Here is a 16,825-nt window from a genome sequence, read left to right on the forward strand (position 1 = left end):
TTCAATAAGGTAGCGCACAGCACCGCAGCTGTGCGCCATTGCTCTCAGCACACTTCACACTCCGGTCACTGAGGGTGCAGGGCGCTGGGGGGGGCGCCCTGAGACGCAATAAAAACACCTTAGATGGCAAAAAATACATCACATATAGCTCCTGGGCTATATGGATGCATTTAACCCCTGCCAATTTTTCCTAAAAAAAGCGGGAAAAAGGCCGCCGAGAAGGGGGCGGAGCCTATCTCCTCAGCACACTGGCGCCATTTTTCCTCACAGCTCCGTTGGAGGGAAGCTCCCTGACTCTCCCCTGCAGTCCTGCACTACAGAAACCGGGTAAAACAAGAGAGGGGGGGCACTAATTTGGCAGATAAATCTATACAGCAGCTATATAAGGGAAAAACACTTATATAAGGTTATCCCTGTATATATATAGCGCTCTGGTGTGTGCTGGCAAACTCTCCCTCTGTCTCCCCAAAGGGCTAGTGGGGTCCTGTCCTCTATCAGAGCATTCCCTGTGTGTGTGCTGTGTGTCGGTACGTTGTGTCGACATGTATGAGGAGGAAAATGGTATGGAGGCGGAGCAATTGCCTGTAATAGTGATGTCACCCCCTAGGGAGTCGACACCTGACTGGATGGTCTTATGGAAGGAATTACGTGATAGTGTCAGCACTTTACAAAGACTGTTGACGACATGAGACAGCCGGCAAATCAGTTATTACCTGTACAGGCGTCTCAAACACCGTCAGGGGCTCTAAAGCGCCCGTTACCTCAGATGGTCGACACAGACACGGACACTGACTCCAGTGTCGACGGTGAGGAAACAAACGTATTTTCCAGTAGGGCCACACGTTACATGATCACGACAATGAAGGAGGTTTTGAACATTTCTGATACTACAAGTACCACAAAAAAGGGTATTATGTGGGGTGTGAAAAAACTACCCGTAGTTTTTCCTGAATCAGATGAATTAAATGAGGTGTGTGATGAAGCGTGAGTTTCCCCCGATAAAAAACTGCTAATTTCTAAAAAATTATTGGCATTATACCCTTTCCCGCCAGAGGTTAGGGCGCGTTGGGAAACACCCCCTAGGGTAGATAAGGCGCTCACACGCTTATCAAAACAAGTGGCGTTACCGTCTCCTGATACGGCCGCCCTCAAGGAACCAGCTGATAGGAAGCTGGAAAATATCCTAAAAAGTATACACACATACTGGTATTATACTGCGACCAGCAATCGCCTCAGCCTGGATGTGCAGTGCTGGGGTGGCTTGGTCGGATTCCCTGACTGAAAATATTGATACCCTGGACAGGGACAGTATATTATTGACTATAGAGCATTTAAAGGATGCATTTCTATATATGCGAGATGCACAGAGGGATATTTGCACTCTGGCATCAAGAGTAAGTGCGCTGTCCATTTCTGCCAGAAGAGGGTTATGGACGCGACAGTGGTCAGGTGATGCGGATTCCAAACGGCATATGGAAGTATTGCCGTATAAAGGGGAGGAGTTATTTGGGGTCGGTCTATCGGACCTGGTGGCCACGGCAATGGCTGGGAAATCCACCTTTTTACCCCAGGTCACCTCTCAGCAGAAAAAGACACCGTCTTTTCAGGCTCAGTCCTTTCGTCCCCATAAGGGCAAGCGGGCAAAAGGCCACTCATATCTGCCCCGGGGCAGAGGAAAGGGAAAAAGACTGCAGCAGGCAGCCTCTTCCCAGGAACAGAAGCCCTCCCCCGCTTCTGCCAAGTCCTCAGCATGACGCTGGGGCCTTACAAGCGGACTCAGGCACGGTGGGGGCCCGTCTCAAGAATTTCAGCGCGCAGTGGGCTCACTCGCAAGTGGACCCCTGGATCCTGCAGGTAGTATCTCAGGGGTACAAATTGGAATTCGAGACGTCTCCCCCTCGCCGGTTCCTGAAGTCTGCTTTACCAACGTCTCCCTCCGACAGGGAGGCGGTATTGGAAGCCATTCACAAGCTGTATTCCCAGCAGGTGATAATCAAGGTACCCCTCCTACAACAGGGAAAGGGGTATTATTCCACGCTGTTTGTGGTACCGAAGCCGGACGGCTCGGTGAGACCTATTTTAAATCTGAAATCCTTGAACACTTACATACAAAGGTTCAAATTCAAGATGGAGTCACTCAGAGCAGTGATAGCGAACCTGGAAGAAGGGGACTATATGGTGTCTCTGGACATCAAGGATGCTTACCTCCATGTCCCAATTTGCCCTTCTCACCAAGGGTACCTCAGGTTTGTGGTACAGAACTGTCACTATCAGTTTCAGACGCTGCCGTTTGGATTGTCCACGGCACCCCGGGTCTTTACCAAGGTAATGGCCGAAATGATGATTCTTCTTCGAAGAAAAGGCGTCTTAATTATCCCTTACTTGGACGATCTCCTGATAAGGGCAAGGTCCAGAGAACAGTTAGAGGTCGGAGTAGCACTATCTCAAGTAGTACTACGACAGCACGGGTGGATTCTAAATATTCCAAAATCGCAGCTGATTCCGACGACACGTCTGCTGTTCCTAGGGATGATTCTGGACACAGTCCAGAAAAAGGTGTTTCTCCCGGAGGAGAAAGCCAGGGAGTTATCCGACTTAGTCAGGAACCTCCTAAAACCAGGCCAAGTGTCAGTGCATCAATGCACAAGGGTCCTGGGAAAAATGGTGGCTTCTTACGAAGCGATTCCATTCGGCAGATTCCACGCAAGAACTTTTCAGTGGGATCTGCTGGACAAATGGTCCGGATCGCATCTTCAAATGCATCAGCGGATAACCCTGTCTCCAAGGACAAGGGTGTCTCTCCTGTGGTGGTTGCAGAGTGCTCATCTTCTAGAGGGCCGCAGATTCGGCATTCAGGACTGGGTCCTGGTGACCACGGATGCCAGCCTGAGAGGCTGGGGAGCAGTCACACAGGGAAGAAATTTCCAGGGCTTGTGGTCAAGCATGGAAACGTCACTTCACATAAATATCCTGGAACTAAGGGCCATTTACAATGCCCTAAGTCAGGCAAGGCCTCTGCTTCAGGGTCAGCCGGTGTTGATCCAGTCGGACAACATCACGGCAGTCGCCCACGTAAACAGACAGGGCGGCACAAGAAGCAGGAGGGCAATGACGGAAGTTGCAAGGATTCTTCGCTGGGCGGAAAATCATGTGATAGCACTGTCAGCAGTGTTCATTCCGGGAGTGGACAACTGGGAAGCAGACTTCCTCAGCAGACACGACCTCCACCCGGGGGAGTGGGGACTTCACCCACAAGTCTTCCACATGATTGTGAACCGTTGGGAAAAACCAAAGGTGGACATGATGGCGTCCCGCCTCAACAAAAAACTGGACAGATATTGCGCCAGGTCAAGGGACCCTCAGGCAATAGCTATGGACGCTCTGGTAACACCGTGGGTGTACCAGTCAGTGTATGTGTTCCCTCCTCTGCCTCTCATACCCAAGGCACTGAGAATCATAAGAAGGAGAGGAGTAAGGACTATACTCGTAGCTCCGGATTGGCCAAGAAGGACTTGGTACCCGGAACTTCAAGAGATGCTCACGGAGGACCCGTGGCCTCTACCTCTAAGAAAGGACCTGCTTCAGCAGGGACCCTGTCTGTTCCAAGACTTACCGCGGCTGCGTTTGACAGCATGGCGGTTGAACGCTGGATCCTGAAGGAAAAAGGCATTCCGGATGAAGTCATCCCTACCCTGATCAAAGCCAGGAAGGATGTAACTGTGCAACATTATCACCGTATTTGGCGTAAATATGTTGCGTGGTGTGAGGCCAGGAAGGCCCCTACAGAGGAATTTCAACTGGGTCGTTTCCTGCATTTCCTGCAAACAGGACGGTCTATGGGCCTAAAATTAGGCTCCATTAAGGTTCAAATTTCGACCCTGTCGATATTCTTCCAGAAAGAACTAGCTTCAGTTCCTGAAGTTCAGACGTTTGTCAAGGGGGTACTGCATATACAGCCTCCTTTTGTGCCTCCAGTGGCACCTTGGGATCTCAATGTAGTTTTGGGGTTCCTAAAATCACATTGGTTTGAACCACTCACCACTGTGGAATTAAAATATCTCACATGGAAAGTGGTAATGCTGTTAGCCCTGGCTTCAGCCAGGCGTGTCTCAGAATTGGCGGCTTTATCCTATAAAAGCCCTTACCTAATTTTTCATACGGACAGGGCAGAATTGAGGACTCGTCCTCAATTTCTCCCTAAGGTGGTTTCAGCGTTTCACTTAAACCAGCCTATTGTGGTACCTGCGGCTACTAGGGACTTGGAGGATTCCAAGTTGCTGGACGTAGTCAGGGCCCTGAAAATATATGTTTCCAGGACGGCTGGAGTCAGAAAATCTGACTCGCTCTTTATCCTGTATGCACCCAACAAGCTGGGTGCTCCTGCTTCTAAGCAGACTATTGCTCGTTGGATTTGTAGTACAATTCAGCTTGCACATTCTGTGGCAGGCCTGCCACAGCCAAAATCTGTAAAAGCCCATTCCACACGGAAAGTGGGCTCATCTTGGGCGGCTGCCCGAGGGGTCTCGGCTTTACAACTTTGCCGAGCAGCTACTTGGTCAGGGGCAAACACGTTTGCTAAATTCTACAAATTTGATACCCTGGCTGAGGAGGACCTGGAGTTCTCTCATTCGGTGCTGCAGAGTCATCCGCACTCTCCCGCCCGTTTGGGAGCTTTGGTATAATCCCCATGGTCCTTTCGGAGTTCCCAGCATCCACTAGGACGTCAGAGAAAATAAGAATTTACTTACCGATAATTCTATTTCTCATAGTCCGTAGTGGATGCTGGGCGCCCATCCCAAGTGCGGATTGTCTGCAATACTTGTACATAGTTATTGTTACAAAAATCGGGTTATTATTGTTGTGAGCCATCTTTTCAGAGGCTCCTCTGTTATCATGCTGTTAACTGGGTTCAGATCACAAGTTGTACGGTGTGATCGGTGTGGCTGGTATGAGTCTTACCCGGGATTCAAAATCCTTCCTTATTGTGTACGCTCGTCCGGGCACAGTATCCTAACTGAGGCTTGGAGGAGGGTCATAGGGGGAGGAGCCAGTGCACACCAGGTAGTCCTAAAGCTTTTACTTTTGTGCCCAGTCTCCTGCGGAGCCGCTATTCCCCATGGTCCTTTCGGAGTTCCCAGCATCCACTACGGACTATGAGAAATAGAATTATCGGTAAGTAAATTCTTATTTTTATACACAACTTACATACACAATACAATGGTCACTGTAATCTCATTGTCTATTGGACACAGGGATGTGTCTTTACATTACAGAAGAGGTCATAGGTGGATTTGAATAGGTGGGCGATGTCTTTCCCCAACTGCTCTGGTGGGTGGTATTCTCTGGATTCCCGCCGCATATATATAATACTGTATATATAATATACAGTGAATATCTATATTCTACTTTTGCACATAACTATACGCAGGAACATGCGATCTTTCTCTAACCAACACCGGAAATGTTACCCTCACAATACCCTACAGCTGGATACTAGACATCACCTTCCAACCTTTATCTGACCCTTCCTATCATGCAAAGGCGAATCCCTTAGTCCTGGAACTGTTTAAACTATTGATACTCGCTGATGTGGTGTAGGGGAGCTATGGGTACAAAATGCACTGTTTGGGTTAAATATGTAATGTTCTAATAACCCCCTACGCGCTCACAAACTCCGCCGTAAATACCCATATCACGCGCATGATCGCCGGAGCGATCCTACGCAAATTGCGGATATGTGCACGCACGGCAGACTGAGTGCACGCGCAGCGGGCATGTGCATGGGGTTAGTACAAGGCATATGCATTACAATATTTTTCGACTTTGACAATAGGCAGTGTGACCAAATTCATGAGTTGTGTGTTATTATGTTGCACAAATACGTTTGCATTTAGCTGCTACATCAGACACATCGACATGCTTAAAACCACCACACAATGGGTACAGTTCTGCAAAAACTGCAGTTTAATATATAATGTGGTGTTTTAAAACTGCATATAAAGCCGCACTTTTGATACATTCCTGCCCTAGGGGGTAATTCCAAGTTGATCGCAGCAGGAAATTTTTTAGCAGTTGGGCAAAACCATGTGTACTGCAGGGGGGGGGGGGGGGGGGCAGATATAACATGTGCAGAGAGAGTTAGATTTGGGTGGGTTATTTTGTTTCTGTGCAGGGTAAATACTGGCTGCTTTATTTTTACACTGCAATTTAGATTGCAGATTTAACTCACCCCACCCAAATCTAACTCTCTCTGCACATGTTATATCTGCCCCCCCTGCAGTGCACATGGTTTTGTCCAACTGCTAAAAAATTTCCTGCTGCGATCAACTTGGAATTACCCCCCTAGTCTCTTAAACTGCTAATGGATGAATGGATAAGGGTAGCTGTTCTATTTTCTCCATGTACATGTAACTTATACCGCATTCACACCGCAAATGCCGGATCCTACCCGGTAAGACAAACGTGTACTTACCGGGTGGGATCCGGCATTTGCGCTCTGCTGCTGGCTTTCCGACCCGGCAATATACCGGGTCGGTTGCCATAGCAGGAGAGGGAGCAGCAGGGGCGGGGGTGGAGGCGGCGCTGGGAGATGAACTCATCTCCTGCGCCGCCTCTCCCTATGCTGTGAATGGGAACCGTGTCGCATCGACACAGCTTCCATTCACACCGCACCTGACCCGGTAATCAACCCGGGTAAAACCCTTCTTTTTTACCGGGTTGAATTACCGGGTCAGGCGACCCGCTAAATCGTCAAAGGACCTTTCACATCGCACACTGACCCGGTTCGACACTGCAATATGCCGTGTCAATACCGGGTTATTTGTGCGATGTGAAAGGGGTATTAGTATTCTGCGGGAACATGCTGATCTCAGCATTGCGACATGCCCCAACCTACATAAAGTCACGGAAATTACAGTGGTTCAGCAGAAGTGGTGGGAAAGAGGTTTATGTCTGATCTATACAGTTCCAGATATTATAATTGTGTTTTATGTATATGTATTAAAAAGTATAGATGTTCTCGGGTACTGTGTTTATATTCTACCTCAAGAGAGAAATAAATGCATTTATGTAATGCATGCAATGACTGAGCTCCAAGACCTAGCACAGCCTAATGGGATTTCTGCACTTACTGTGGCTGGTGACAGATGTCTGCTGGAGCAGGGGGTGTATGACCACGCTTTCCCAGTGGCTCAAAATCTGCTGTATTAGCCACTTGATTTCAAGCCAGATCCGAAGGTTTTTTTTTTTTTTGTGTTTTTTTTAAAACTCTGAACTGTTTTTTTTAATTTTGGCATAAAATGTAAATGTCAAACCACACAGAAGTAGGCATCGCATGCACGGATTATTGTGTTCAGTTATGAAGTCAGATTTTCTTTTTCATGGACCAGGAGTGCTAGATGCTGCTTGGCATTCATGAGCAATATAAGGTCTATGAGTTATGAACCAGTGTTGTGTGTCAGTATGCCAAAAGAACACTGTAGTGCTGTAAATCAGTGAAGAGTTTATCAGTTGATAGCTGTTAACTTGTATGTGTTGGAATGGAGACCCAAGCACTGGTTAAGTGCTTCTAAATAGTACAGATAGCAGAGCAGTGGATGACCTGCAGGAGCTGCTGAGACATAGAAGGGAATACTACAGTACCAAACTGTTTTAAAATATGTTTACTTGTGGCCAGTTATATCCCCATAACTGCTGCCGATCCTGCCATTAATCTGTGTCTACTACAGGAATCACAGGATAGAGACCCGTGACAGGTGTAATTGCTTGTTTTCCAACATACCTGAGGGGGCTCTTATTATAATACTCATTCACCCTCTGCCACCAAAACTGTTTATTCTGACTGAATTACAGCAGGTGCATATGATTGGGAAGTTCATGGGGCAGAACATGAGGACCGGCTTAGCTTGTTTCATACAGGCCAAGGAAAGAGGAGAAAGGACTGCGGCATAGAAGCATTAGCCCTGCCTGGCAGACCAAGCAAATAAACTTTGTCAGATAGGAAAATTACAGGTATTATGTTCGCACTTTGTACTCCACCTAAATTTGATCAAGTAGAAATCCTCTTAAGTATATATCTAGCCCACCTTAGTAAGCTTGGTACACACTATGTACTGGGTGCTGCCGATCTGATAAATGCGCTGATCCGACAGAGCAATTATCGGAACAATGCGCACCCGTACACACTGTGCAGTTTCATGCTCAGTATGTACTTTACTTTAATATCTTGCATGGGATCGAGCGGATTCTTCAGGCATTCAAAATGATCAGATAATTGGACCCGAGCTGGGTTTCATCATGCCTACACACTTACACGATAATCGGACCAATCACTTGATGATTGGCTGATTGATCCGAATTATCATTTAGAGTGTAGCCAGCTTTTATAATGTTGGGTGTGTCTCTGGGATCCATACTGTTACCTGTATAGCAGTTTTATCAAATCCAGTTTTGCAAAAGACACAACAGTAAACCTTTCCATGCCCTTCAGGAGGTTCCTGGAGACTTGAATAGAGCTGATGGTTCTAAGCTGGTCTGCGTCCACCATCATATTACTGTGGACGAACGTAACACCTGTAAAAAGGAAAATGTCCTTTACGTGAGTTTATACCATGGAAGTGTAGCTTCTTCAGTAGGAATGCCCAATCTCATCCAAGAGAGTAGATGCCAAACGTTCAAACACCAACAAACCTTTCCTGCAGCTCTAGGATATTATAGGAATATATATATAGGACATTCTTGCATTTAAAAGTAAAGGAGGCTTTCCTACCAATGGGAATTACATACTACTGCAGTACTTGCGTACATTGGGAGAGGTAGCCAAACTTCAGGAAAAATAAATTAAGGAACAAATCTTCCTAAAGACCGATTAAAGAGGAGTTCCAAATGCAACTTGGCTAACTTGCACAAAAAGAATCTATATTAGTTGACTTCCTAGAGGCCATGGTCTGTGTTTGGGGGCAGTGAAAGGGCTAAAACAATCATTGATAGAAATTATGTTCATACTAAGGGGGAAATTCAAAGTTTTTATCACAACCTGTGAAAAATGGTTAGCGATAATTCTCCTTCTTTTCTCCACCTCTGAGCACGTGAAAAGTTGGGAAAAAATCCCTAAAAGATAAATATGTCGGGATTTAGTTCAGAACACCTGGGACACCACCTGAATGATTATTTACGCACTTAGAAATTTTTTATTATTTTAATTGGCCAATGATGATGTAAATTTTTTTTTGAGTAAAAAAGTGCAAAATTTTGGAAATTGGGGTATAAGGTATGGGACAGGTATATTGGGGTGCTTTATGAGTGGGACAAGTGTTTTTAGGCTTGCAGGTGGGCGATACCAATAATTTTGGACTTTTTTTTTTTTAAAGAGTCTTAAAATGACCCAAATATATACTTAGGGGTATATTCAATAAGTGTCGGAAGCTGCCGTCTTGTCAGAAAGACGGCAGCTTCCAACAGGTTTAGGTCGGAAGGGGTTCCAACCTATTCAATGGTGGCTGTTTTTTCCCGACAAGTCGGGAATTCCCGACTTGTCGGAAACATGTGGATTGTCGGATTAGCCACGGATCCACGCGTTCCACGGCCAAATCCGACAGATTTTGGCCCCGGTTCCAACAATGTCAATCCGACTTTTTTTAAAGTCGGATTGACATTGTCGGAACTGGGGAGATGAGACGGGTGAGGCGGCCCTGAGGAGCAGCCGGAGGACAGCACGGGTAAGCGGCTGTGTGTGACAGTTGTCGGATTTGGCCGCTCATTGAATACTAACCTGTCAGGTCCTTTCTGTCGGAAAGGACCCGACAGGTATTGAATACACCCCTTATACACATTTTTATGTACTCCCAATTTAATTTGATCATTGATTTTTATAACCGCCTCAAATCAGACAAACCTGTCTGGCTAAGAGCCGAGCACCACAGTCAGTGTTCACACTGGTCACCCATGTAGATGGATAAAATAGTCTAGGAGCTGTCATTCCAGACATGGGTTAAGTAGCTATATCTGCATTTGTGTAGTACAAAATGCAGCATACAGACACCAAATGGGCCCCATTTAAAAATATATGATGTGACCCAAACAACATAAACTGTAATGTGCAGCAACAGTTATTTTTGCAGTGTCCTTAGGGCCCTGCACTGATAGGAACACTCCTAGATATGCACACTCCCACCCTTTTCAATGCTGGGGATCATCCGTATATTATAACTGGGTAGCATTTACTTTTAGGGACTTGAATTAACGATTCTATGGCGGCTTTCCACTGCTATGATCACAGACACTGTTTTGTGTCGGTTATGATATGCTCTGGACCTGCCTGTTGGAGGGGATGCAGTCAGGATCCCGGCAGTCAGACAGTGGAATTCCGACACATCCCACAGGTAAGTATTAGGGTTGTGGTTAGGCACTAGGGGGAGGGTTAGGCTGTGGGGGATGTTAGGGTTAGGTTGTGGGGTGGGGTTATTGTAAGGCTGTTGGCGGGGAATAGGGTTAGGAAGGGCGGGGGGGGCAGTTAGGGTTAGGCTGCGGCAGGTTTGCGCTAGGGGTAGGGTTCAAATACTTACTGGGTTTCGTCAGGTTTCTGATTTTCGGGATAATGCTCTTGGCATTCTGACCATCAGGATCCAGACTGCTGGGATTTTCACTAGCATTTACCATTGTTCTAGTTAAGACAATTCTGAGTAAAATAAAATAATCTAATATATTCTATGGGCTTGTTAAAATTTCCTGTGGACATAGGTGCTAAATTTGTTTAAAATTACAGTTTAGGTTTTATGTTTTTCCTTTTGCTATCTTTTTTTAGTTCAGTAAAGGTAATAACCCTTATTAGACATGTGCCTTGCTTGGCACTATGAGACAAATAATCATCATGTATTATAGCGTAACTAAGGGTTCAATTCAATCAACTCACCCCTGCACGTGTGGGGGCGAGTTACCATCACAACGGTGTATAAACTGCAGCAGAACTCACCCCCTCGCGGCCTGCTCTCACCCCGGACTCGCTGGTTTTTGTACGCAGGCTATAAACAAAGGTCGGCAAATCCAACAGTTTTGGCTTTACATGCACGGCAAGCTATAACTTTTTGCCTGCCGGACATATACAAGAAAAAGAGTCGTGCAAGCACAAGAAATCTCTAGAAGATTCTAGGCGTTGACGGCTTATGTAAGTAAGCAGAACTTCATGGTGATATGACAATGTGGGTGGGATGTACTAAACGGAAAATGCGGTAAACCCTCATTTACCGCATTTTCCTAATGTACTAAGCTCCGGCCGCCAGGACAGCGGAGGGGATCGCCAGCTTTTGCTGGCGAAACCACATAGAAGCCTATGGGCTTCTCTATGCCGCACTAGTGTGAGGAATCCGATCGGACCTCTCCCAGCATGCCCCGCGGCTGCCCCGTCACTCTGCGCAAGTCAGGGAGCCGCAGAGATCGCGAAGGACAGCTCTTATCGGAAGAGCTATCTTTTGCAATGCTAATCGCATATAAAAGTACATATGCGATTATCATCGTGACGAATGGCGGTTTAGTACATCCTGCCCTAAAGTTTTAACACGAACAACGAAAAACTGAGCTTTTGATTGCTTGGTACATTAAATGCCCTCAAAAAAGAAGTGCCACTGGGGAAATCTGAGCTGGTCCATGATGCGCCTCTTGAAATATGTGGAGAAATGGTGATAACCCCATTTCTGCCCAAAGCAGCTGAAAAAGGGACCATCAGCTTGATAAATAGCCCCCTTATAAGTTAAGTCGCTATGCTAACAGAGGCACACTTTATGCGCCGCCGGCAAACTGAAGACCACCCTATGGGTTGAGATTACCTAAAGGATAAAAAAAAGGGGCAGACTAGATGGGCCAAGTGGTTCTTATCTGCCGTCAAATTCTATGTTTCTATGCAAATATGTATTCATACAGTATTACGTATATTCTGATTTCCAGGCAAAATCAAATAACCTTTTACTTTAATAACATAACACATTATTAACCCTGATCTTTTCCCCCTGACAGGCAAGAAAGGAGCAATGTGATGTCTATCCCTGCCCAGGGTAAGTGGCAATGCCGATTCTCTATCTGTGCAGTAAGTTATAGGGAAATATTTTATGGGTAAAGCCGCATACATACGGTACGATTCTAGCGAACGATATGAACTACATAGTCTATACCGTAAGAAAACCACTGCATATCATACCGTGTGTAATGAACCAACAATGAACAATGGGCGCTCCCGCACATTGTCATTGCTGGAAAAAATAGACTCTGCATGCAGTCTATTTTAGCTTAGATAGTGCATATCGTTTGTGTGTGTGTGTGTGTACAGTACTAACGATATAAGCCAACAATAATGATTATCCCCTCCAGAAGTCCCACCCACGCCCTCTAACATTCCAGCTCACTGTATAGCCTAAATGGTTCATAGCCAAAATCGTTCAGTCAATATCGTTGGTTCTGGACTCCGGGAGCTTCAAGGGAAATTGTTAAGCTAAAATTGTTCACAGCGAGAATTGCACCGTGTGTAGGCCCCTTTAGAATTGGTTTCATTTTTATCATGAGTAGGATTTACTAATGTCTTTACCGGTGGGAGACCCCATCCAGTGGGCAAATATCTGCTTAGCTCTATCACAAAGAAAAGTCTGCAATCTCACAAATGTTTTATAGGAGAAAAATAATAAGAAACATAAGTAACGTTTCCCACACATATGGATACTGGTAGCCTACCTACACCGACATGGTTTCATTCTAGTTATCTGTCGCCTCTAAGTTTAGGCTCTGCCCTTTAATCAGGCCGGGTGTAATGAGTGAGCACTGCTATTTCTCAGAGATCCACATTAATTACTACGTCCACATCCTCTACTAAATGTATTCATTCTGTTCCATCTGCTGCTGCCTCTCCCACATGTGACATTTGTCTTCGATTTGCAATTACTACAATACTGATGAAATTCCCATATTATACTTGTCCTAGGGATGGGACTTGGTGACTCTGGAGATACCCCTTAATATATCTGGTCGTCAAGTACACCTCTCTGTACTCTTGCTGCAAGAAACTGCATCATTTATGGAGCTGCTGTAGGAGAGGGGTTAATAAACTGCTGAGCAAGATATACACCCCTGGAGGTGGAGGGAGAATAAATAGCGTGACCGTGCCCGCAGCGTGGTGAGTGCAGCGAGCCCGCAAGGGGCTCTTTTGTGCACGCCCCGCTGCTGGCGGTCGGGATCTCGGTGCCGGTATGTTGGACGCCGGGATCCCAACAGCTGGCATAACGTAGTAGACCCCCCCGTTTGGAGTGAGACTTTAACCATGACTTAGGGGAAGATTTATTTATTCTTCTAAAACAGACAAGTGGCGGTGTTGGGAAAATGATGGACAGAATCAGATTGGTTGGTATGGGCAACAGCACCAGTTCTCCTTGGTTTCCTTCTTTGTACTGCTACAATTTATTGATTGACAAGTCTGCAGATTTTCTACCATGTTATGTGAATACAATGGCAAACATAGGGGAGATGTATGAAGCAGCGAAAAGAGTGAAGTGGTCAGTTTATCGCAGCAGCAAAATTGTTCTCTAATGGGCAAAACCATGTGCATAGCAGGGGGGGAGGCAGATATAACATGTGCAGAGAGAGTTAGATTTGGGTGGGGTATGTTCAAACTGAAATCTAAATTGCAGTGTAAAAATAAAGCAGCCAGTATTTACCCTGCACAGAAACACTATAACCCACCCAAATCTAACTCTCTCTGCACATGTTATATCTGCCCCCCCCCCCCCCCTGCAGTGCACATGATTTTGGACAGCCTTCTATGTTTAATGGGGGGCATGTTTCTACCCAGTGCCAAAGGACTTGGCGCAAGCGCTATACTTCAACTTACACTTTCAGTGGGACTCCTTTTGGACCTTCTGGGACAACATATAAAACACACAAATAACTGCATTATGACCAGTGTAATAACAATACCGCAACACACTAAAGGGACACCTTACCAGAGTCCTCTCAGTCCCACAATTAACGTAAGACATAAATTAGGCTAAACCGAGCAATATTTTAGCAGCAAACTGGAAAAGCCCCAAATCAATCTATGGGCCAGTAAAATGTATTAAATCCAAGGCAATATTGCTGTTTTCATATTGTAGTGTGCCAAGTGATTGTGTGGTTTCAGGCAATGAGGTTTCTCAGCACTGGGTTAACACTGAGTAAACATATTACAAGGAACGCCTGGTAGGCAGTATCTTGTCAGTTTGCACTGAAGCCAGCATCTAGAGCTACCATTAGCTATCCTGTATGCAGGAAGTGCTGTACTTACAGCTGTAGGCACCATCCAGATGCCAGGCAGAGGTGAAATTCCTCTGAGACAGAGTTACAATTACAGAGATATCACAGCACTCAATAACAGCATTTCGTGTCAGGATACCAGTGCTTTGGGTAGTGCAAGTGCCACAGATTTGGTAATCTTATATACTTATATGCTATTTATCTATTAATGATCCTTCGCTTTAACTTTCTTGTTTGCCTTCTTATTTCCATTAAATTATATATCATTATTTGACAAAAATCTTAGACTAAATCATATTTAAAAGGGACCAGACTTCAATTATAAGCGCGTATTTTCTTCACTGCTGTTAGTGCACATAGAAAGCCTTATCTCTGTGGAAGTGAAACAGACGCATTAAAAAAGTCCCATTAATAAGTATAGGACACAACCTGGAGACCATATAAAGGTATTGAGTTGTGCTATAGACTAGAGTTGGTATAGGGAAAGAGACATTCACTCCTCACACACCCAGGAATGCCCCTAAATACGTACCCTCTTTACCCCGCTCCGAAAATGATATCTTGCGCTCCTTCCCTACCCTTGGCAAGGAATTACCTCTCAGAGCCCCATTGCCATTTGCTATCACAGAGAGAAAAGAGCTTCCGGCGTATAAGCTAATGTTTAACTTCTGCTCATTGGCCCTGAGTCGCAGGCAATGCCGATAGTCACACAGATGGACACTTTTTCAACTGCATATGCATCTAAAGGTGCCCATACACTAGACGATATCATGAGCGATTTGGTCGTTTCGACGGATGGGAACTACAAATCATTCACAATAGTGCAGATCGTCCAGTGTCTGAATGATAACGATCACGATGCGCGGCTCTGTTGGTCGTTGGTCAGAGCGTATGATCTTTCCTGCTGCAGGGAAGATCTGAAGATATTGTCAACGACAGCATGCTCCTGGATGTAGCCTCTCCCAGATCTTAAAGCTATATCATGTGTATTGTACTTTTGTTTGCCCAGGACTGCCGGGGGAGTTAAAGGGAAATCGTTAACGAGAAATCATCATTTACAGGTCGTCTAGTGTATGGGCACCATTAGACACATTCGTCCCACAGAGTCGCAGTAGTGATTGAGCTGCACAGCCGCAGAAATGCACTGGAATGTATGGGCGTTCCTGGGCAGTGCACTGTCTGACCGGCGAGTCACATAACTGGTTGTGCACTCGCTTACATTGCAGCCTTACTCTGACTGAGAATCTGCACCTAGCATGGGGCATGTGAAGGTTTCAGTGGTAGTGTCTAATGATGCATGAAGCCGGCATCTTTGTCCTTACACATTCAGACACATTCTTGTACACCAAGCAAAGGCTTTTTCTAGCTCTAAGACTATAACAAAGATGCTAAAGCGGTTGCATCTTACTTACTTACAAGAGTCCAAGAGGTGCAAGACCGGGACTTGCACAGAACTGATACACTTATACTTTCATAGCAAAGGGACACCCTCCACGTTGTATTCATCACTCTATACACACTAACTGCCTAGAAGTAGGTGGGCTAGATGGCATGTATTGCAATATTTGTGGACTTTTGCAGAATATTGTATAGTGTAATATGCAAATAAAAATGGTTCATTGTTAATGTATGGAATAACCTAATGTAAACATGGTTGCAAGATGCCATCATCATACAAAGGGTGGACGTTGTTGCACCTTCCATCTGCTGTTAGAAGTCAGTGTTGCTTTCAGTTGTTATTTACCTTTTCTTTTTCAGATTGCACTGATTTTCCAGCACCGCCCCCACCTCTCTCTGGGCCTGCAGTCCGCCCTCCTTGGACCACAGATCCTTCCTTTGCTGAGCGCTATGCTCCTGATAAGACTACCACTGTAATGACTAAGCATACTCAGCCAGCAACCCTCACTCCTGCCCAGAACCGCAGTTCCATTCTGCAGGCAGCTCAGCCCGCCTCTACTGGGGACAAAACGCCTATCTGTTCTCAGTGCAACAAAGTCATCCGGTAAGTGGGCTCCAGATCACAGGCCCTGCTATACCCATAGGTTCCCTGTGTTTTGTGATTTCTGTTAGAAAGTCATCAGTACCATCATCACACAGTACATCCAGGGGGACACCATTTTTTTTCAATTCATTACTGAAACCGCTATTGCCCCATTAATGTATTACTGTCTGTCAGTGGCGGATTAAACCCTGTGGAGGCCGAAATCTTGGGGGTCCCGCTCGCAAATTATCTCCTAATACATTTTTTATTTTATCAACCAACAGTCTATGATCTGGAAACTGTAATGTGAATCTGATGTCTATGGTTTATGTAATTGTTACATTAATACAGTATTGTCTCTATAGAGTCTTTAATGTCAAGTTTTCGTTTCTTAGAGTAGATTAATTTTTTCTATCACTTGGAAACAATTTAAGAAACTTGATTTTCATTTTCTTTCAAGATCAAATCAATATTATTTTGATCCATTGTCACGGGGCTCCTAAAAGGCACGGGGGCCCATAGGTCGGTGCCTACTCTACTCTACCTATTTGGTAATCTGTCCATTATTAAGCATAACTA

General features: G+C 45.5%; 1 protein-coding gene across 4 annotated transcripts in view; it reads left to right on the plus strand.

The window, feature by feature from the left end:
- The window catches only part of LOC134933032 (PDZ and LIM domain protein 7-like), a 102,483-nt gene that overhangs the window by 76,645 nt on the left and 9,013 nt on the right, over nucleotides 1-16,825 (plus strand). For all 4 annotated transcript variants that reach the window (XM_063927973.1, XM_063927970.1, XM_063927971.1 and 1 more), the window contains exons 6-7: nucleotides 12,007-12,044; nucleotides 16,024-16,267. In XM_063927973.1, coding sequence (XP_063784043.1) covers nucleotides 12,007-12,044; nucleotides 16,024-16,267 — 282 coding nt within the window. The remainder of the gene's footprint in view (nucleotides 1-12,006; nucleotides 12,045-16,023; nucleotides 16,268-16,825) is intronic.

This window comes from Pseudophryne corroboree, chromosome 6 (genome assembly GCF_028390025.1).
Source record: "Pseudophryne corroboree isolate aPseCor3 chromosome 6, aPseCor3.hap2, whole genome shotgun sequence".
Lineage (NCBI taxonomy): Eukaryota > Metazoa > Chordata > Amphibia > Anura > Myobatrachidae > Pseudophryne > Pseudophryne corroboree.